Source organism: Cupressus sempervirens, chromosome 10 (assembly GCF_028749045.1).
Source record: "Cupressus sempervirens isolate cs-2001-9-10 chromosome 10, ASM2874904v1, whole genome shotgun sequence".
NCBI lineage: Eukaryota > Viridiplantae > Streptophyta > Pinopsida > Cupressales > Cupressaceae > Cupressus > Cupressus sempervirens.
The window spans coordinates 26,040,796-26,058,872 of record NC_143127.1 but is presented as its reverse complement, the minus strand read 5'-3'; the positions used below and the strand labels follow the sequence as shown (position 1 = coordinate 26,058,872).

The window sequence follows — 18,077 nt, the reverse complement described above, 5'->3', positions numbered from 1 at the left end:
TCTGGTGATTTTTGGCTATAAATTTGCCGACCTTGGGCAAAAGTCAAATTTAAGGCAAAAATTTTGAAAATCAGACCTCCAAGGCCCAATCTGCAATTTCATAATGGTTCTTGGCATTTGCTCATTTCAGATCTGAATTTGTTTCATTTCTGTCATTTTAATTTTAAGACCTGCATTATTCTGTTTCAGATTTGGATCTGGTTTTTTTGCTCAAAAATTTGACTGTATCAGAGGTTGTTAAGGGTCTTGCAGGCAGATCAGGCAATCAACCCCTGATCCACCCCAATCCAGATTTTGAATCGAATCTAATCAGGCGAGTCACATATCCGGGCAGATTGCACAGACAAGCTGAATCAGCGAGTTGGACAGATCGAACTGAGGTCCGCACCAAACAGAGATTGAGCAACAGATAGGGTGGGCGGTTGGGGGGGGGTTCTTGTGTGCGTGTGCTCTTTCATCTTTGAGTCATGGGTTATGTTACATGTTCACTTTTAACTCCAAATAACTATGCTACATGGAAAGACAATGTATGGAGCATGTTAATGGTAAATGGATTAGACAATTACGTGGATGGTTCAATTAAAGAAACTTTTGAGGATGATATTGTTACTCACACAAAATGGGTTAAATATAGTAATATAATTCTATGGCAATAGGTCTCTTGAGAACACATGTTCATAAAGATGTCTTATATTACATTAAACACTTGAAAATTGCAAAGGAAGTTTGGGATAAACTTGCAGATTTGTACGGAAATGTATGAAATTGATAGTTTTAAACACAAAAATCATGATGTTTTGCAATAACTTGAGAGAATTCTGTCAAAAAATTACCTTACAACCACATTTAAAACATGTGAAATTGCAATCTCATATATATTACAACCACACTAAAAACAAATTCTGTACCAGCATACCCGTATCCCATAACTGTAACCATGAACCCAAACCAGAACCAGCAACTTAGGCATCAACACAATCAAAGCCTAACAAGTATAATCCTATTTAAAGTCATTGCAGAAGTTTCCCATGCATCTTTAAACATGAGTAGAATTGATCAAAAGCAACATACTCCTTTCACTTAATCAAAAATATTAGAAATCTTCTTTGTCAAGGCCCTACACAATGCGACAATTAGTAAACAGTGATTACTCTACTCAAAAAATCAAATCAAAATCTATGATTTACCTCTGCTGCTCCTTTAGCTCCAAGTCTTTGATTTGGATCCTCAGTAAGAAGTCTAGCAAAATAAGGAAAGGCATTCAGTAATTATAAATGTCATGAAAAAATGACACTCGCATGTAAGCAGATCTACTTGTGCCAAGGATGAAAAGTTAAAAAACTCTACCAAATTAATCAACGGCAGAAAGTTGATACTTAAGAGCTGACACTTAAGTGAACCAATGTTAGTATACAGTTGCAAAAGACAAACCTCCATTCCTCTCTCATTATTGACTATGCAGACAAACAAACTACTCTGAAGAATTTAAGCCTAGGTCTACATGACAAATTTCCATGAATCCAACACCATAAAAACAGCACTAATCGCAGAGGTGAATAACAACAATTTCAGTGGTCGAGCTAAGAAGAGATACCGATTACTTTATGACAAGGAAGAGAAATGGCCATTAAACAAATTTTAAAGTATCAAGGATTTCTCTAAATCAGATTCTCCTCCCCATATTGGACTTACTTATCGATCAAGTCTTCTGCTTCATATGACATCTCCTCAGGGACATTTGGCCAAGGTATTTTACGATTCAAAATATTATCAAATATAGTCTGGCAAACAGCAACACAACAGAGTTAGCATAGAAAATACGTGTGCTAGTAAATGTACATAAGGGGCATAAGTAAATATTAAAATCTCCCAGACACTGTTGATAAAATAATAAAATATTTCCAGTAAAATCTAGGACTGTATATGTGAAATCCTTCAGAATAAAGATCATTTAAAGCATGATATAGTAGAAAAAAACACAGTGACCTGCCAAATGTATCCATGTATTTATGCTGGAGTGTTAAAAATCTGATGCAGCCAAATATTTTAATTCTATTTAATGGTGCATTGGGTCCAATTTTCAGCAATTGGACCTAGCAGACCTTGTTAAATAAACCCACATCTTATCTGTGAGGCATTAACATGCAAATATGGTACCTGAGGGTGTTCTGCATTAAAAGGGGGAATCCCTGTAAGCAATTCAAAAAGAATGACTCCAACAGACCACCAATCTGCAGTTTCAGCTGCATATATTGGAAGAAGGAAAATGTTTTAGTAAAGTAGCTGCCTTAGATACAAACAAGGAACAGAAACAAAACTCATATTTTTTCCATCATATTAAATTAGGTAACGGACCATGCCCAGTTCCCAGGAGGATTTCTGGTGCCAGGTAATCGGGGGTTCCAACAGCTGAACGATTTTGACGCCTTTCTCTTTGGTGAGATTGCTCTGTGACAGAATGTTGTTCATCTTCACCTAGAAGCATGGTACCACTCACTGCTGGCCCAGACAAGTCATCAGTGCTATTTATAAGACCAACTTTTGAGAGTCCAAAATCTGTCAACTGCAAGGAAAAAAGCAAATATGACATAATGGTCAGAAAAATAAATGCTCTAATGTTGCAAAAGCAACCTCCTCCCTCTCCAGAAAAAAAGATTCCAAGTCATTCAGCCAACTCCCCCGTTCCTTGGATATCAAATGAACTAAGCAAACAAAAATGCCTCAACTGGAAAACCATACAGGAAAATTAGAGTAGACAATGCTCAAAGGAACAAACACACTCAATCCCACAGGAAATTCTCCATTATGTTGGAAACAGAGAGCTCCTGCACAATTGCAATCGGCTCCTGTGGCAAAGGATTAAGATAGGTTGGGCTTGGTGATGGCATTTGCAGCATTTCTATGCTGTGATAAGTAACTGCATCTTCATGTTTTTCTTGTTTGATTTATATGACTATTATCTTCAGGTAGACAGTTTTTTATACCAGATAAAAATTTAAAAACCATCATACAGGAACCTGCACTTTCATCATTGAGAGAGACCACTGAAAAATAATTATCCAGCAAATACAATGAATACTAGGTGGGATTCAACAGCTATGAGATAATCAGTACCATCAAATGGGAAAGAATCGACTATTATTAACATTATTGATGACACATTTACAAGGATATTTTCACAAACATTTTAAACGTCTGAACCATGATTTCATTTACATCCCTGTTTAACCTTTTATATCACTGGATATTAGAGGAATATATCATCATCTAGAAATTTTATGTAAGTTGTTTCCTGCAGGAATTGTGGTAGATGTGAGGACTGTACATACATTATCTTCCAGTTGCAAAGCAGGTAAAAGCCTTGGTGACAAAAAAGGCAAATTTATTGAATTAAATCCAATATATTCACCATCCACCAACTTTCCAACTTAGGCTCAAAATTAGTACAATGCGATATGCTGAGCCCTGTTGTAGTGCCGACCCGTAGTTTTCTTTTATGTTCTTCTTGCCAAACTCTTGTAGGCCAATTTTCATGTTTATGTTAGTTTCAGAGATACTTGATTTACAGTCATATAACATTACTTCATGACTTGATTATATATCCAGATTGATTACATAATTTATACAGTTCATGTGATATTTGATGATAATGATTACTTTTGTAAAGATGATATGTAAATTAATCTTAGTTAGTAAATGCAATTGCTTTCATGATGATGAGTTATTTATATTGAATTCTAATGCTAATTATACTCATGATTTATTTAGGGTACTTATCCCATGCTTGCATGTGTATGGTGTGCATGTTTGTTTTGCATTTTTGTTTGATGTGCCTAATATGGTTTAGGAAGGAAGTCATAGTCACCTGCTAGTTAGGATCTACACAATGCACCACTCTCTGCCATTCTCTATTTAGTTTATATATATGTGTGTGTGTGCACACGCATATGTACATACTTGTCTTTTATGCAGTTGTAGGTACCGGGCATTGACTTCCTTGAATTGTCATGATGAGCGTGCCTTATCGCAAGAACTTAGTGGTAAGAATGGGGAGATAGTGTTCAAGTCCAATACTAGCCTAATTAGTAAATTACTTGTCCTAAAGATATGTATTTGATTGCCTAACCTTTTTAAACCCATGAGTTTATCTTTGCATGTGTAATTTGATTTTGGTTTCTAGACAGTTTTGCTCATGTTGTTTTTATGTGATTTTTGCTATATGATTCACTTGGTAAACTATTTAACTATGATGCTTGAATTAATCTTATGATATTTGAATTATTAAATATTATTTGATTTAAAAAGAAATAAAATAAAATATAATGATATTTAATTAATTACAAATTAATTGAATATGTGTTTTAATTTAAGAGACTTGATTTAAAATCTAATTTGGATGATTGAATTAAAAGAATTGAGATATTAAAGATTAAATATTAAGTTATTGTAATTATCTAATTAATAATGATTAAATTAGAGTTACATTTAAACAATGAGCTTAAATTATTATTAATTCAAATAATAAATTATGCTTTTAAAAGTGTTTGCACTAATTAATAAAGTGGTAAAAAAATATTTTAATTATAGAAGGCTTTAAGTGTGCAAGAACGGATTAAATGATTAATGGATTTTAGTGACTTTTTAGAAATGAGTGAAACAAAACTCTAGATAGGGTTGGGCTCTTTATTAGAGGGTTTGTAGTTCATTTTTGCACACATGGGTTTGGATTACCAAGGGTTTCCCCATTGTCTCAAATTTCAGCAGTTGATAAGAGGTAGGGTTTGAAACCTATGATTGAAAATTCATTTGAAAATATCTGTACTCTTCATGTCTTCTTGAGTGTTTGCAATTTCGTTGTTTGACTTATTGTATCAACTTTGAGATTGACAAAGCCAGGAAACGGTAAAAAGTTATAGAAAATTGTCAAGAGTGAATTCTTTTAGAAACCCTTTTTATTGGAAAATTTCAACAATAGAAAACTTGAGTAAAAACAACAAATTAAATGGCCAGGATTGATCAAAAGAAACTATAGAGTTGGAATCCACAAATTTGTTTGTTCTTCCCTCAGTTCGAAAATTGCATTTTTCTTTATTCAATCAACAAGTTTTTAATAGAAAATAAAAATTATGTTGCTATGAATTGTCCTATCAGACTACACAGTAAATAATGATGAAAAAAATGGTTCAGTAACAACATTGTAACATATTAGGTTGATTTCTCTTGGGTTCCCTAGCAGGGCGTTACACCTGCATGCATAGTCTAATGGTTGCATTTTGAAGATAAGTTATGTGAGAATCACTCCTTTTGTTAATAAATGCTGACAGCATTTTTTTAGGAATTATCCATATGCTATATTTTTATCCAGGTGATTTGTGAAGCAGAACACCGCACTTGAAATTGCTAACTGATTTTTTTAACATTTTGGTCCTTTTGTGATAAACTATCTAGGCCGCAAAGGGAAAAGGAAAAAAAAGGTAATTCTCAAGGCCCCAACACATCACACAGATACGATCAGTATACAGCTGATTGAACTTTCCAGCAAGCACATACTCCCATCTCCCTTCCTTCCCTGCCGCCCTCCTACTGTATTCAACTCATATTCCCAAAATTGACATGATGGATCTTCACCATTTGGTCCCACTCAAAGTATGCCCTGATATTGCATGTTGCATGTTTAAAGCGGCATTATGAATCATCCATACCAGTGCATTAGAAATATTACATGCTGCATGTCATGTTGAATACATGAAAACTAATGCAATGTCAGATAAAAAGGAAGAATCTAAATGTCATGAGTCAGGCAGATAACCTATCAAAATAGTCAGTAATATTCAGATGTGTTATAAGAGGGGTAATAAATAGTCTAGAAAATAAGATGATCTCGTAGATAATTGCATCAGATATCTATGATCACACTGTCCATATATACAAGCATAACAACGATTATGAAACACACAAGAAAATTAAAAACCAGTTACAACAACAATCCAAATGTTAACCAGTGAATCTTCTAGAAAGTAAGAAAGGCATTGCTAGCTCGTAACAAAATTATTAATCGAAGATTCTGTGAAAAAAGAGGCGACTAATTTTGGATTTCTAAAAGTAGAGATGAATCAGGATTACAATTGTTGCTAATTCAGATTAGTAAGATACTGAAGTAAAGATGTAATCCCATCTGTCAGTGTGGTTTCCAGAATGTAAGCATTTCATTATGTTCAATTTGGAATTAGTGTACAGTGACATCTGCTAAAAACATTACAGGTACGTAAATTAGTTATTCATGAATCATTAAAATTATCAGCATCCATATTTGAAGAATTAAAAAAGATAGATAATTAAATAACAACGAATATAAACCCCAAAATGTTAATAACTAAATGTTTTTATACATATACTTGAAAGAAATTCATAACTGCAACAAAAAACATAAAGAATGAAAGTTTAACATGCCTTTATGTGCCCATCATGGGCTATCAGCAAGTTATCTGGCTTCAGATCTCTATGCACAATGTGCAATGAGTGCAAGTACTCCAAAGCTAGAACCTACAGGAGCATAACAGAAATTCATTAATCACCATAGGCAACATAGGATAAAGAGCAAACAATATCTACAATCACAATAAATGAAATATGAGATGCTTACAACTTCAGCTATATAAATGCGTGCCATGTCCTCTTCTAGGCAGCCTAAATTTCTCAGCAAAGAATAAAGGTCTCCTCCATTTAAGTACTCCATTACGAGATACAAGTTTTCTCGACATGTGAATGAATAGAAAAAGCGGACCTAATACAAATCAAAATGCAAATGGCAACTATTGTAAATAATCTATAATACATTTTAAATTAGAATGAGATTCCATCTGCATAAATACAGTGTCAGGTACAATAATGAGGGTGATACCCACCACAAATGGATTCCGAACAGATATTAGAATGTCACGCTCAGCTAAAATACTTTCCACCGCATTCTTCCGAATCATGTCTGCCTTTCTGAGAACCTATAAAATTGCTCAAATCAAGAAATCAATATTCTACACCATAAACAAGAATACAAATTCAATTAATCATCCCCAAAAACATATATTACTAGTTCAAAGAACTCCAAAAAAAAAAAAAAAAAATTTGAAAAGACATCTAGCATTTGACTTTCCAGTAGATGAAAAGAAATTCTCAAATTTTACTAGGCAAATACAAATACCATTCCAAAGAATTAAGGATCAACAAACTGGAGCACGATAGCAGCCATTTGACATTGCTCAATCAAATGCTAGTTTCATTTATTTTTTAACTGCAACGTGAATGAGGTGATTCTTTTGGTTCTAAAATTCTTAAATCCAAAGTTTCTAAACTACTAACAAAGCATAATGCCATGAACTAGTATTAGCCATTAGTTTTTGGGTTAGCATTAGGATTAGTGGTGGTTTTTAGGTCAATCCAGTCAAACGATAAACACATTATCTTAGTCCTTTGCATTACATTGCATGCATGGTTTGAATTATAATTTTAAAATTATTTATAATGTTTATTGCATTCCAACTATGAAGAATGATAGCATAAGTGAGGATACTTGAATCCAGTTATGTACTTCAGGCTAAGAGGGGGACCATGACAACCAGAGCCAAACCGCCAGTTCCATGGCAAGCGCTATTGCAAAAATGAATTGCCCCTCCAGAATACTGTCAACTTTTGGTAAGAGTCCCTTCAATCCTAAGTCTCCCCTGAAACAATTTGCAAAAACACTATAAAGCAAGCATGGAACATCTAAGAGCAAAAGGTTGCAGAAATGCCAATTCTGTAACCTTGAATTTGAATGCAGCATTACCAAAGTTAATGTCCTCTTCCTTCATATTTGAGAAAAAGGTACAGATGTACGTGAGGTGTGGCGAAAAAAGTTGAAATTCAAAGCTGAGACTTGTAGGCTACGGCATGTTGTGGTGAAGACAATGCAATTGTACCATCATATACTTCTTTGTCTCATAAGTTGAGGGGTCACAAAAGCCAGCTACACAGTTCTACTTCTGCTTCGAATACAAAAGTTGCACATACGTCATTGTCTTCTATTTCATGTGCCCGTGCAACAGAGGCTAGGACACACAGGTTGACATGATGAATAATTCAATGTGTAGATGATTCCATTGGGAAATTCTTCTTCTGTCAATGGCATTCCATTCCATGTGGCTTGATCTCCTCATTATAAGGAAGTGATAGTGATGGTTGAAAGGGCAAGACTGTCATTTGTGCCCCCAAGGAAGACAAAATTGAGGACCAAATTCTTGGATAAGAACTATTCCTAGATAAATGTGTTAATGGAGAAAAAGAAGGAATGTTGGCTGGCAAGTACATAAAATTTAGTCATGGATGGGTGGACAGAGATTGGGGATCACCCACTCATCAATATCATGGTAGCATGTTCAAAGAGTACATATTTTTATTAGACAAATGTTTTCTTAGGGCATTGCATAGATGTTAATTTTCAATGTCAGGTCCTTCAAGATGACATTTAGGAGGTTGGAACACAAAATGTGGTCTAAGAAGTGCCAAATTCAACCCATGTGTGCAAAGCTACATGAGAATTAATTGAAGCATATATCGACATAGCAGGTGGATTTCTTGGTGTGTACATGTGATGAATAATGCACTATAGCAGGTGGATTTCTTCGTGTGCGCATGCAATGAATAATGCACTCAAAGACATGGGAAAGGTTGATAAGGCCAATGCATTGGTCGACGACACTTGAGATGTGATGTTTGTCTACAACCACCATGCTTGACATGCATTCTCCATGACCACCTCTAAGAAGGAACTCTTGCATGGTCGAAGAACTCTAACATCAAGACAGCTCAAGTTATTGGAGTCTGTAATGGACTTCTCTCAAATTAAACTCCGGCATCTCCTTGCAATTAAATGCTGTCCTATTTGTTCTAGGAAGCAAGTCAAATCTTGCATCCATCTCAACCTTGGAAGATGAAGGATACCTATTACATCTGCAGCTGGCCACGTTCTTGCATGGCCGAAGAACTCTAACACCAAGACAGCTAAAGTTATTGGAGTTCGTTATGGACATCTTTAGACTTTGCACTATTCCTACTCAAGCCTTAGTTCATGATTCACCAAGCACTTGTGAGATTTGGCATAGAAGATCGGGTCACCTCCACTACTGTGCACTACCTACTATGGATAAAATAGTTACTGGTCTATCAAAACTCAACTATGAGCATGAAGGAAGTTGCAAAGATTGTGCATTAGGTAAGAACACTAAAAGTGCATTTCATAGATGTAAAATAATGTTATAGCCATTGTAATGGTTAGTTAGATACTCTTGATATCATGATCTTGTGAATTGGAAGTTATGATTTACCAAATTGATTCATTGGGAAATGACTTGTTAGTTGATTTTTGTTATTTTTGGCAAAATGAATACATATATTTTAATATGAAGATTTGTGGTGGATAGTCGTTGTGATAGTTACCAATTATTTTGTTTTATTGATATTTCATTTAAATGGAGGAACACATTATTATTGTGGAAAATGCATTTTGGTTGCAGAAGCAAAAGAAGGGGGTGAAGCATTGCTAAACAAGATTCAAGGAGTGGGGCACCAATTTAGTCCATCTTCACACTATCAGGCATGGGCTCTAACTACCTTGATAAAGGATTTCTAGGCAACAATGTCTACCTTGGACAATCATGAGCTACTTGGTTTACTTTATAACAAGAGAAATTATTATCTTTAATATCATGAAAGAACTATTACCTCTTTTTCATTTCTGAGACTATGGTTGTGTTCAACATTTTAGATCTCACATATATATATATATATGATGCCACCATGATGCTCTAATAACGTCTATGAATTGCACATACATGTATATATAATTGTATGTGTAAGTATCTAGAGACAATATAATGATAAAACGGAAGTATTTGTACTCTCAAATTACATATGCATATAGATATATGTGTATGTAGGTACCATCCTAGAGAAAATATCAAATGCATGATGACATAATATTTTTTATATATATAAACATTATATTGTGTAAAGATTATGGAGAACAATATATATTTCTTTATGTTCCAACATGAGCATTGCCACCCTTAGCGGCACAATATTTTTTAAAATTTGAATTCATAATATTCTTGAACTGCAAGTCGAGCTCATTCTTGTAACCACAACAGGGGGACTATACTTTCATCCCCACAGTAGAGAGAACTCTCTCTCTCCCTCATGTGTTCTTTCTCTCCATTCATACGATTCTCTTTTCCTTTTCTTGTAGAAAGAACTCTCTCTCCCTCATGCATTCTTTGTCTCCATTCATACAATTCTCTTTTACTTTTCTTGTTCTAGGCTTACTTTAGAAGCATATCACTGAGACAATAATGCAATACTAAGCCACTTGTGTGGAGCCATATCTTGCATATTGTTTGTTACCGCACCAGCACCTAGTCTTATTTTCTTTTGTATCCAGGTCATGTATTTTCCTCATATTATTCACATTATGAGTGATGCATTTTCGATTCAAGAAAGCTTCATTTTTTTCAAATGCAGTGTTAACATTGAGCACAATTAGCATTTGAGAGGCTTCGGCCTGCCCCCTATTTCACATTCGTATTTGATCAGTTATTTTTCATAAGAATCAACTGCTATAAATTTGGGAAAGGAATGCCTAGCCAATGGAATCCTATAATGCTCTATGTTGTGCAAATCTACCTTAAAATAACTTTTGTTTTCTTTGCAACTTGATATGTACTAGTTGTGAATGATTTCATAATAGTTTCACAAACATCTTATGATTTAAAGGTATCCCATCATTATCAGCAGTCTCCTAGGAAGCACCCAAGGCCGTTAGAGCCAAGTAAAATTGGGTGAAGAGGAAAGGAATCATGCTAGAGAAAAGAAAAGAAAACTATTAATCAATGTCTTAAATATTTGATCTATTAAAGAAAGAGAACTGCATAAGTCTAAGTCAGCTCATGATTGTCCAAGATGTAATTGGTTGTCAAGTTGAGCGATGGTGATCGGGTTGTCTAGTACTCACCTACATCCTTGGCCAAGGTAGTATAGAGGCATGATTGCCATAAATGATCACTAGAGGTCGAGAGTGCTAGCTGACAGAGGAAAGGTTGACAGAGGAATCCCTCAACCTTATCTATTGCTTAGTCGACACTCCAACACCAGTATGCTCAAGATGGCAGGACTATGGTGCCCTAGTATATCCCAAGGTAAGAAGGGTCTTTCTCGTAAGACATTGTGGGGATATGTTAAGGTCCGCAATTGGGAGGTTAAGCCTATGCCAATGCTTCTCCTCTTTGCTAGATGTCAAGGCTTGAACAACACACCGTCAATTAATTTAGTTAACTCAGTATGTATCCCAAATCTTTTACTTGTATGTACCTCTATATTACTTGAAATGTATAGTTGTAGATGTGGTTGAATTGATTTGTATCTTTTAAATTGAAATCGTAGAAATCAATTAAGTTAATTTAGTTGTCTTCCATATGAAATGGATATACTTGTTGTTTAATTTTGGATTATAGTTATAATGTATTGTTTCTCAACTGCTTCATGGCATTCCGTTATGATATTCACTTATAATCATAGTATATATACTTTATTTCCAGCTTAGTAAAAATGGTATGTTAAAAGGAACTTGCAAAGGTTGTGCATTAGGTAAGAACACTAAAGGTGCATTTCATAGATGTAAAAATAGATCCAAATGTATCTTACAGCTCATGCATTCAAATTTATGTGGTCCTATATCTACCGCCTCCTTGAGCAATATCTTGTGTAGCAAAAAGGAAAAATAGAACTATTGTTGAAGCAACAAAAGTCGTGATCCATGACCAAAATCTTTGAACTTCTTTCTAGGTTGAGGCTTCTAGGATTGTTATCTATGTTCAAAATAGATGCCTTCGTCGAAATTTGGAGAACAAGACACACAAAGAGAAATTCACAAGGAAGAATTTGAATGTAAGTCATTTAAGGATCTTTGGTTGTCCAGTATACGTACATAACCCAAAGACGAAGGAATTAAGCTAGAACCTTCAAGCAATAAGGGAATATATGTAGGCTATATTGAAACATCAAAAACTAATAGAATCTACACTCCATAATAGAAAATGATTGAACTAAGTAGGGATGTAATATTTGAAAGCGATATTTCATTTAGAAAATCCAAGGGTACCTCTGAGATGGATAGTGAAGATCAAGAACCTCCACAAAAATAGGGAAGAAGACCATACTCCTAAGATTCAAAGGGAGACGTGTGAACCTAAAGAAGAGGATGAACCCTTGGATCCTATTGATGGTCTAGAGATGTTGTTGTAAACCGAAAATGACCTCTTTGCGCAAGGAAAATAATGCAAGAGGCTGAAATTTTTGCAGCTCCTAGAAGGACATTTAGGGGAAGTAAGAAACCACACAAGTTTTCTTGTTATGTTGCAATAATGAGTCAAATTATTAACTGAGAACCTACCTATGTTGAGGAAGCCACTAGTCAACAAGTCTAGAAGGATGACATGACTGAAGAGTATCAATCATTTCTAAAGAATAATATTTGGTACATTGTACCTAGACCAGAAGGCAAATCCATTGTTTCTTCTAAATAACTCTTTAAGATCAAACATATTGTTGATGGAAGTATTGAGAAATACAAGGCTAAGTTTCTAGCTAGAGCATTCTCTCAAAGGATGCAATTGGTTACGAGGAAACCTTTGCTCATGTTGCTCAATATGCTTTAGTCAGAACCATCATCACTATTGCAACATCTAAAGGATAGAATATTCATCAAATGAATGTATAGACGACTTTTCTTGGTATAATCACAGAGGAAGTACACATCAAACAACCTAAAACATTTGTTGTACATTGGAATGAAACTCGTGTTTGCAAGTTAAATAAGGCATTGTATGGCCTTTAGCAAGCTCCATGTCCTTAGTGAGAAAGGATTGATCGCTACCTAGTGAGCTTGGGTTTCTCTTAGAATAATGCAAATTCAAACTTGTACTTCAAGGTAATTATGAGGATGCATTAATTTTAGTACTTTGTTTTGATGACTTACTATCACTGGAGAAGATCATCTTATTATCAAATGTAAGGAGTTAGCCTCTTGAATTCGAGATCAAAGATCTTGGTTTATTGTACTACTTCCTTGGGTTAGAAGTTCAGAAGAAATCTGATGAGATCATCCTAAGTCAAGGGAAGTATACCTTTGACATTCTAAAGAGATTTGGTATGATGGATTGTAAATCGTTGTCCATTCCCATGGAAACAAATTTGCAAAGTTAAGAGAGGTTGAAGCTGATTCAGATTTGGCAAATTCTACACTATACAAGCACATGATTGTGTCCTTGATGTACCTAGTCAATACTAGACTAGATATTTGTTATGCAATAAGTGCACTTAGCCAGTTCATGTGTAAACCAAAGCAAATACGTCTAATTCTAGTAAAACACATTCTCAAATACTTGTGAGACACAATTAGATATGACCTAAGATATTCTTCTGGCATAAACTTGAAGCTGCATGGATACACTAATTTTGATTGGGCGGGATTTGTTATTGATCAAAAAAGCACCTTTGCTTGTTTCAGTTTAGGTTCTACTATGATTTGTAGATGTGGCAAGAAACAGTCTTCAGTAACACAAAGCTCCATAGAAGTCTAATATATTGCCACATGTGTGGGAGCACGACAAGCAGTGTGGCTTTGGAAGCTCCTTGCAAGATTGTTTGGACAATCCCTAGAAGCCACAATAACTTATTGTGATAATCAATGATGTATAAGGCTCTTTGTCAATCCTATGTTTCATGACAGAACAAAGCATGTGCAGATCAAGTATCGCTATGTTAGAGACATGGTGGAAAGGAATGTCATTCAATTCAAACACATTAGTACTGAAGAACAAACAGCGGACATTCTCGCCAAGCCTCCCTCCAAAATTAAATTTGTGTACTTTCAAGATAAGCTTGGTCTGGTAGAGAATGAAGCCCTTGCTGAAATCGAGTCTCAGCATCATTGATTTATTTGTATTTGACAATTTGTATACATACACACACATTGAAGAGAAACTTAAGGGATAAGCCCTTATCACCACCTTTTGATATGGCTCATGGTGGATGTCATGTGTGTGACGCATGACAACACCACGTGAGAGAGTCTGTGGTGATTTTCTTGTATTTGTGTGGTTGCCCTCTGGATGAACCATGATAACTATTATTGTGAGATGGCGATCTCAGAATGATAAAACACTTGGGCATCTTACCATCTTTGTGAAATGACAATCTCACAATAATGGTGAAGAGCTCAGGATTATACTGAGAGGGGGGATGAATCAGTATAATAACAATTTTGTGAGTTTAAAACTTTTATCCAAATAATAACTTCAAATATTGAAATAACTGAATTATGCACATGAACACAATGACACAAGATTTACGTGGAAACCCAATTCGGGAAAAACCATGCTAATAATTATAAGCTTGATCTTTTACCATGATTTGTAGGCTTCGGCCTACTAGTAGCACCAACCCCCACTGCTGTCTTCATGAGCACCAACCCACTAAGCACAAGCTTTTGTTCCATCCTAGCAATGCTGCTTGCTTCAACAAATGATAGACAATTTAATCAATTCTTTATTCTCTTCTTTATATTTCTCTTTACTTGATTTGTATCTACACACGCTTCTTTTACCAGCTTATATATCTTATTTATATCTCTGCACAAATCCTCTTTTGCATCTGCTTATATTTTACTTTTATATCTGCACATATATCTCCTTTATATATGCATTAATCCTGCGCTTTTAATCTGCGTATATATATCTATATATATATAAATCAGATTTTTAATATATATCTATATATAAAATCAGATTTTTAATCTGATTATATATATCCTTCCTTTTTATTCTTCACACACTTCCTTTCACTCGCATATAATCTCCACTCTAAAGCTCATATTCTTAATCTATTCCTCACTTCTCATATCACACATCTTTTTCTTTCTTCTAAATGTGATCTTTTCAATTCTCCATGATACTTTTTCACATTCTTCTCACCTCTATATATATATATATATATATATATATATATATATATATATTCCATGCAATATAAGGCGTGACTTCTCAAAATTAAAAGCCATGTCTTTTGATAACTAAATTGAAGGTTAATTCATGTTTTCCGTCATGATAACTTAGTGTTTGATGTAATTCTCATTTGCATATTTCGACCTTATATTACTGCAACTTCCCAACCTTTGACATTATCATGAATTGATTATTTCTTTATCTTTCCTTATACTTGGAAGTCAATTTATTTTATTCATTTGATTGATTTGTTTGCCCTTCTATTGACAACACACACATCGGCTGAATACATACTTTGTTACACTTTATTTTTCCTTATACATTGTTTGACGGTTCCCTGACGGAGTCCATATCAGGTTCGTAATTTTGTTTTACTCACTTTACTGCCCCACACCAATGACATTCCAAACTCTATCAGGCTTCTATTCTGTCCACTCATATTGAGACTAATTGCATATCTTTCTATCTATCAATAATTTCTGGTGAATATTACACTAATCTTCTGATAAAAGTATTGTCCTCTATATTCGTTGACTTCTCACATGTGGTGGTATCGCCAGTTCTGCTGTTTTGAACAACTCTTGTCTTTCGCGTGTTGTTCCACAATGAATCGTTGTTTTTGCCTGTTCATTTATTTCTGCATTTCATTGACTTATCGGGTATTTTAGAGATTCATATCTGTATTAGAGTCTCCTGATAAAGCAGCTAATAACGTGCCATGTGTTGTTGATCACTTATTGTTTTACAGAAATTTCATCACTGCCTCAATTACAAGTTACTGTTTCTGCTGTGTGATTATGATTGCTGTACATAGATATTCCCTGTCTTATAATTGTGGTTTGATCTTTTCCTTCACATATTAACGAGCGAAATGTAGAATAGCTGCTTTGGATATATTTTGATATATCAGTCGAATGGAAACTTTCACAGATATCTTTAGCTTTTCCTAAAGACTCTATGATATCAAGCTTTGACGGTTGTGATAAGAACTCAGCTTTAGAGTGATACTTGATGCCTCTGATGAAATATTCACAAGAGCATTTTGCTTCCTGATTCAACGGCTCTGCTTAAACTATAATTGCTTAAACTTCCATCCAAAATATTGATAAAATATTCTCCTTCCAAAATGTTTCAGAACAACTCCACTAGTGATGATGGAATAATAGTTTTTGATGATTGTTGAAATGCTGTGCAGATTTTGATTATCAGATATTGAGACTTGCTCTCAAGTAACACGTGTTCTTTTTCATTTCCCATATATCTGGCTTGTTAACTCTAGTTTATAATTTTGTTTGCTGCAGCCTTTGTCTTTTTCTGATTTCTCTTCATATCTGCTAATGACTATTACAGTTTTAGACAAGGAAGTCATTGTTTATATAATCTTTACGAAGTATTGATATATATTATAAAACTGATATGTATTATTAATTGATAAACAGTGTTCCATCTCATTTGATTATTCCAACTATCTTGACATAAAGCCTTTGTTGATTTAGCAATGTTTAAATCTTTAATTAAAACATATCTTCTTTCTTGTTACCAATTCCAATGTTTACACTCATATTTTCTTTTATCAACCTTAGGGTCCGTTTGGTTCATGGAATTTAAAAAACCCGGATTTGTACAAACCTTGGTTTAGCCAAATCAAGGTTTTGTATATCTTCATTCCGATTTTTGAGATTTTCCTGAAACCGTTTGTTTCACTCGGAAGATGCGTGTGAAGACACACTTTTATGCGTAAGCTTGGAGTTGAAGACAAATTTCAAAAAATATTCCAATCTATTGTTTTTACACTCCTTAAAAAACAAAACCAGGTTTTGATTTTCAATTCCTACTTTTTTTAGGAAGTCGGAAAACCTGGTTTTGAGACAAAATTGGAAGTCTCGTATGCTAATTCCATTTTGCAAATTTTGAAACAAACACACAAATTTTCAAATCCGGATTTTGAAAAAGCCAATTCCTATCATCTTCCAGGAACCAAACGGACCCTTATAGACATGTCTTTCAAATATCGTCCCTTTGACACTGATGATTCTTATAGCTTAGTTCATACTTAATTATTTATGGATATAAGAAGATATTTATGGACAACCATAATAGTGGATATCACATAAGGAGATATTTATTGAGAACCATAATGGTGGATCTAACGGAAGGAGATATTTATTAATAATTCATAATGGTTGATAATACAAGATGTAATATCTTCATCAAATATGGATGTAACCATTGTAACATAACCTAAAACGGGTCCCTCCCTAGCTAAGAGGGAGTGTTGAAGTTAGCTTTGGCAGGCTAAAGAATCCAGAATCACTATAGTGTCTCAAGTTATGCTTCGCATCACTTGAGACATTAATTATATAATTATTATTATTTATTTTCATGACTAATCAACATCCTTCTCCATCGATGAAGTATTCAATAACCAGCAATTATGATTGTCGTGTCCTACTCTATCTATTGACTAGAAGCCAAGAGGAGCACAATTAACATAATTAAGGAAACAATGTAACTCAGAGCATTGTTTAATTGTGTATTCCTTGTTGCCGTCTCCGAGAGTCATCGACTCCGGATTCTATAGACACAATGCCATAATAGAGAAATTCACTCAATGCACAATAAAGGACCAATTCATAAAAATTGATCGGTAATATCAAGATTAGTAACCAAGCTAGTTGGTGTTAATAAACAAGACAACAGCAATGAGATTAATCAATATAATAAGGTGTGATTAGTATTATACTATTATCCAAAGGGTGTTATTATCAAATGTGAATGGCTTATATGATCAGGTATTTAAGAGGTCTTCAATATGATTTACAATATACCAGTCAAAAAGACACATTTGGAGATTGATCAATACATTGCAGTCTATATCTGCAGACGTCTCACAAATACGCAGCGACTTATCCATCAGCAATTTCTTACAAATAACAGAGATTAAAAACATTAAGTTTGATACCACTGCACAGGTATACTTGTGTTAAT

General features: G+C 34.4%; 1 protein-coding gene across 1 annotated transcript in view; it reads right to left on the bottom strand.

The window, feature by feature from the left end:
* Positions 1-18,077, bottom strand: part of LOC149532392 (Protein kinase superfamily protein) — a 45,407-nt gene that overhangs the window by 6,631 nt on the left and 20,699 nt on the right. The window contains exons 7-13 of the mRNA XM_089807256.1: positions 6,906-6,998; positions 6,644-6,784; positions 6,451-6,543; positions 2,356-2,563; positions 2,158-2,243; positions 1,693-1,781; positions 1,188-1,239 (exon numbers count right to left, since the gene is read on the bottom strand). Coding sequence (XP_089663382.1) covers positions 1,188-1,239; positions 1,693-1,781; positions 2,158-2,243; positions 2,356-2,563; positions 6,451-6,543; positions 6,644-6,784; positions 6,906-6,998 — 762 coding nt within the window. The remainder of the gene's footprint in view (positions 1-1,187; positions 1,240-1,692; positions 1,782-2,157; positions 2,244-2,355; positions 2,564-6,450; positions 6,544-6,643; positions 6,785-6,905; positions 6,999-18,077) is intronic.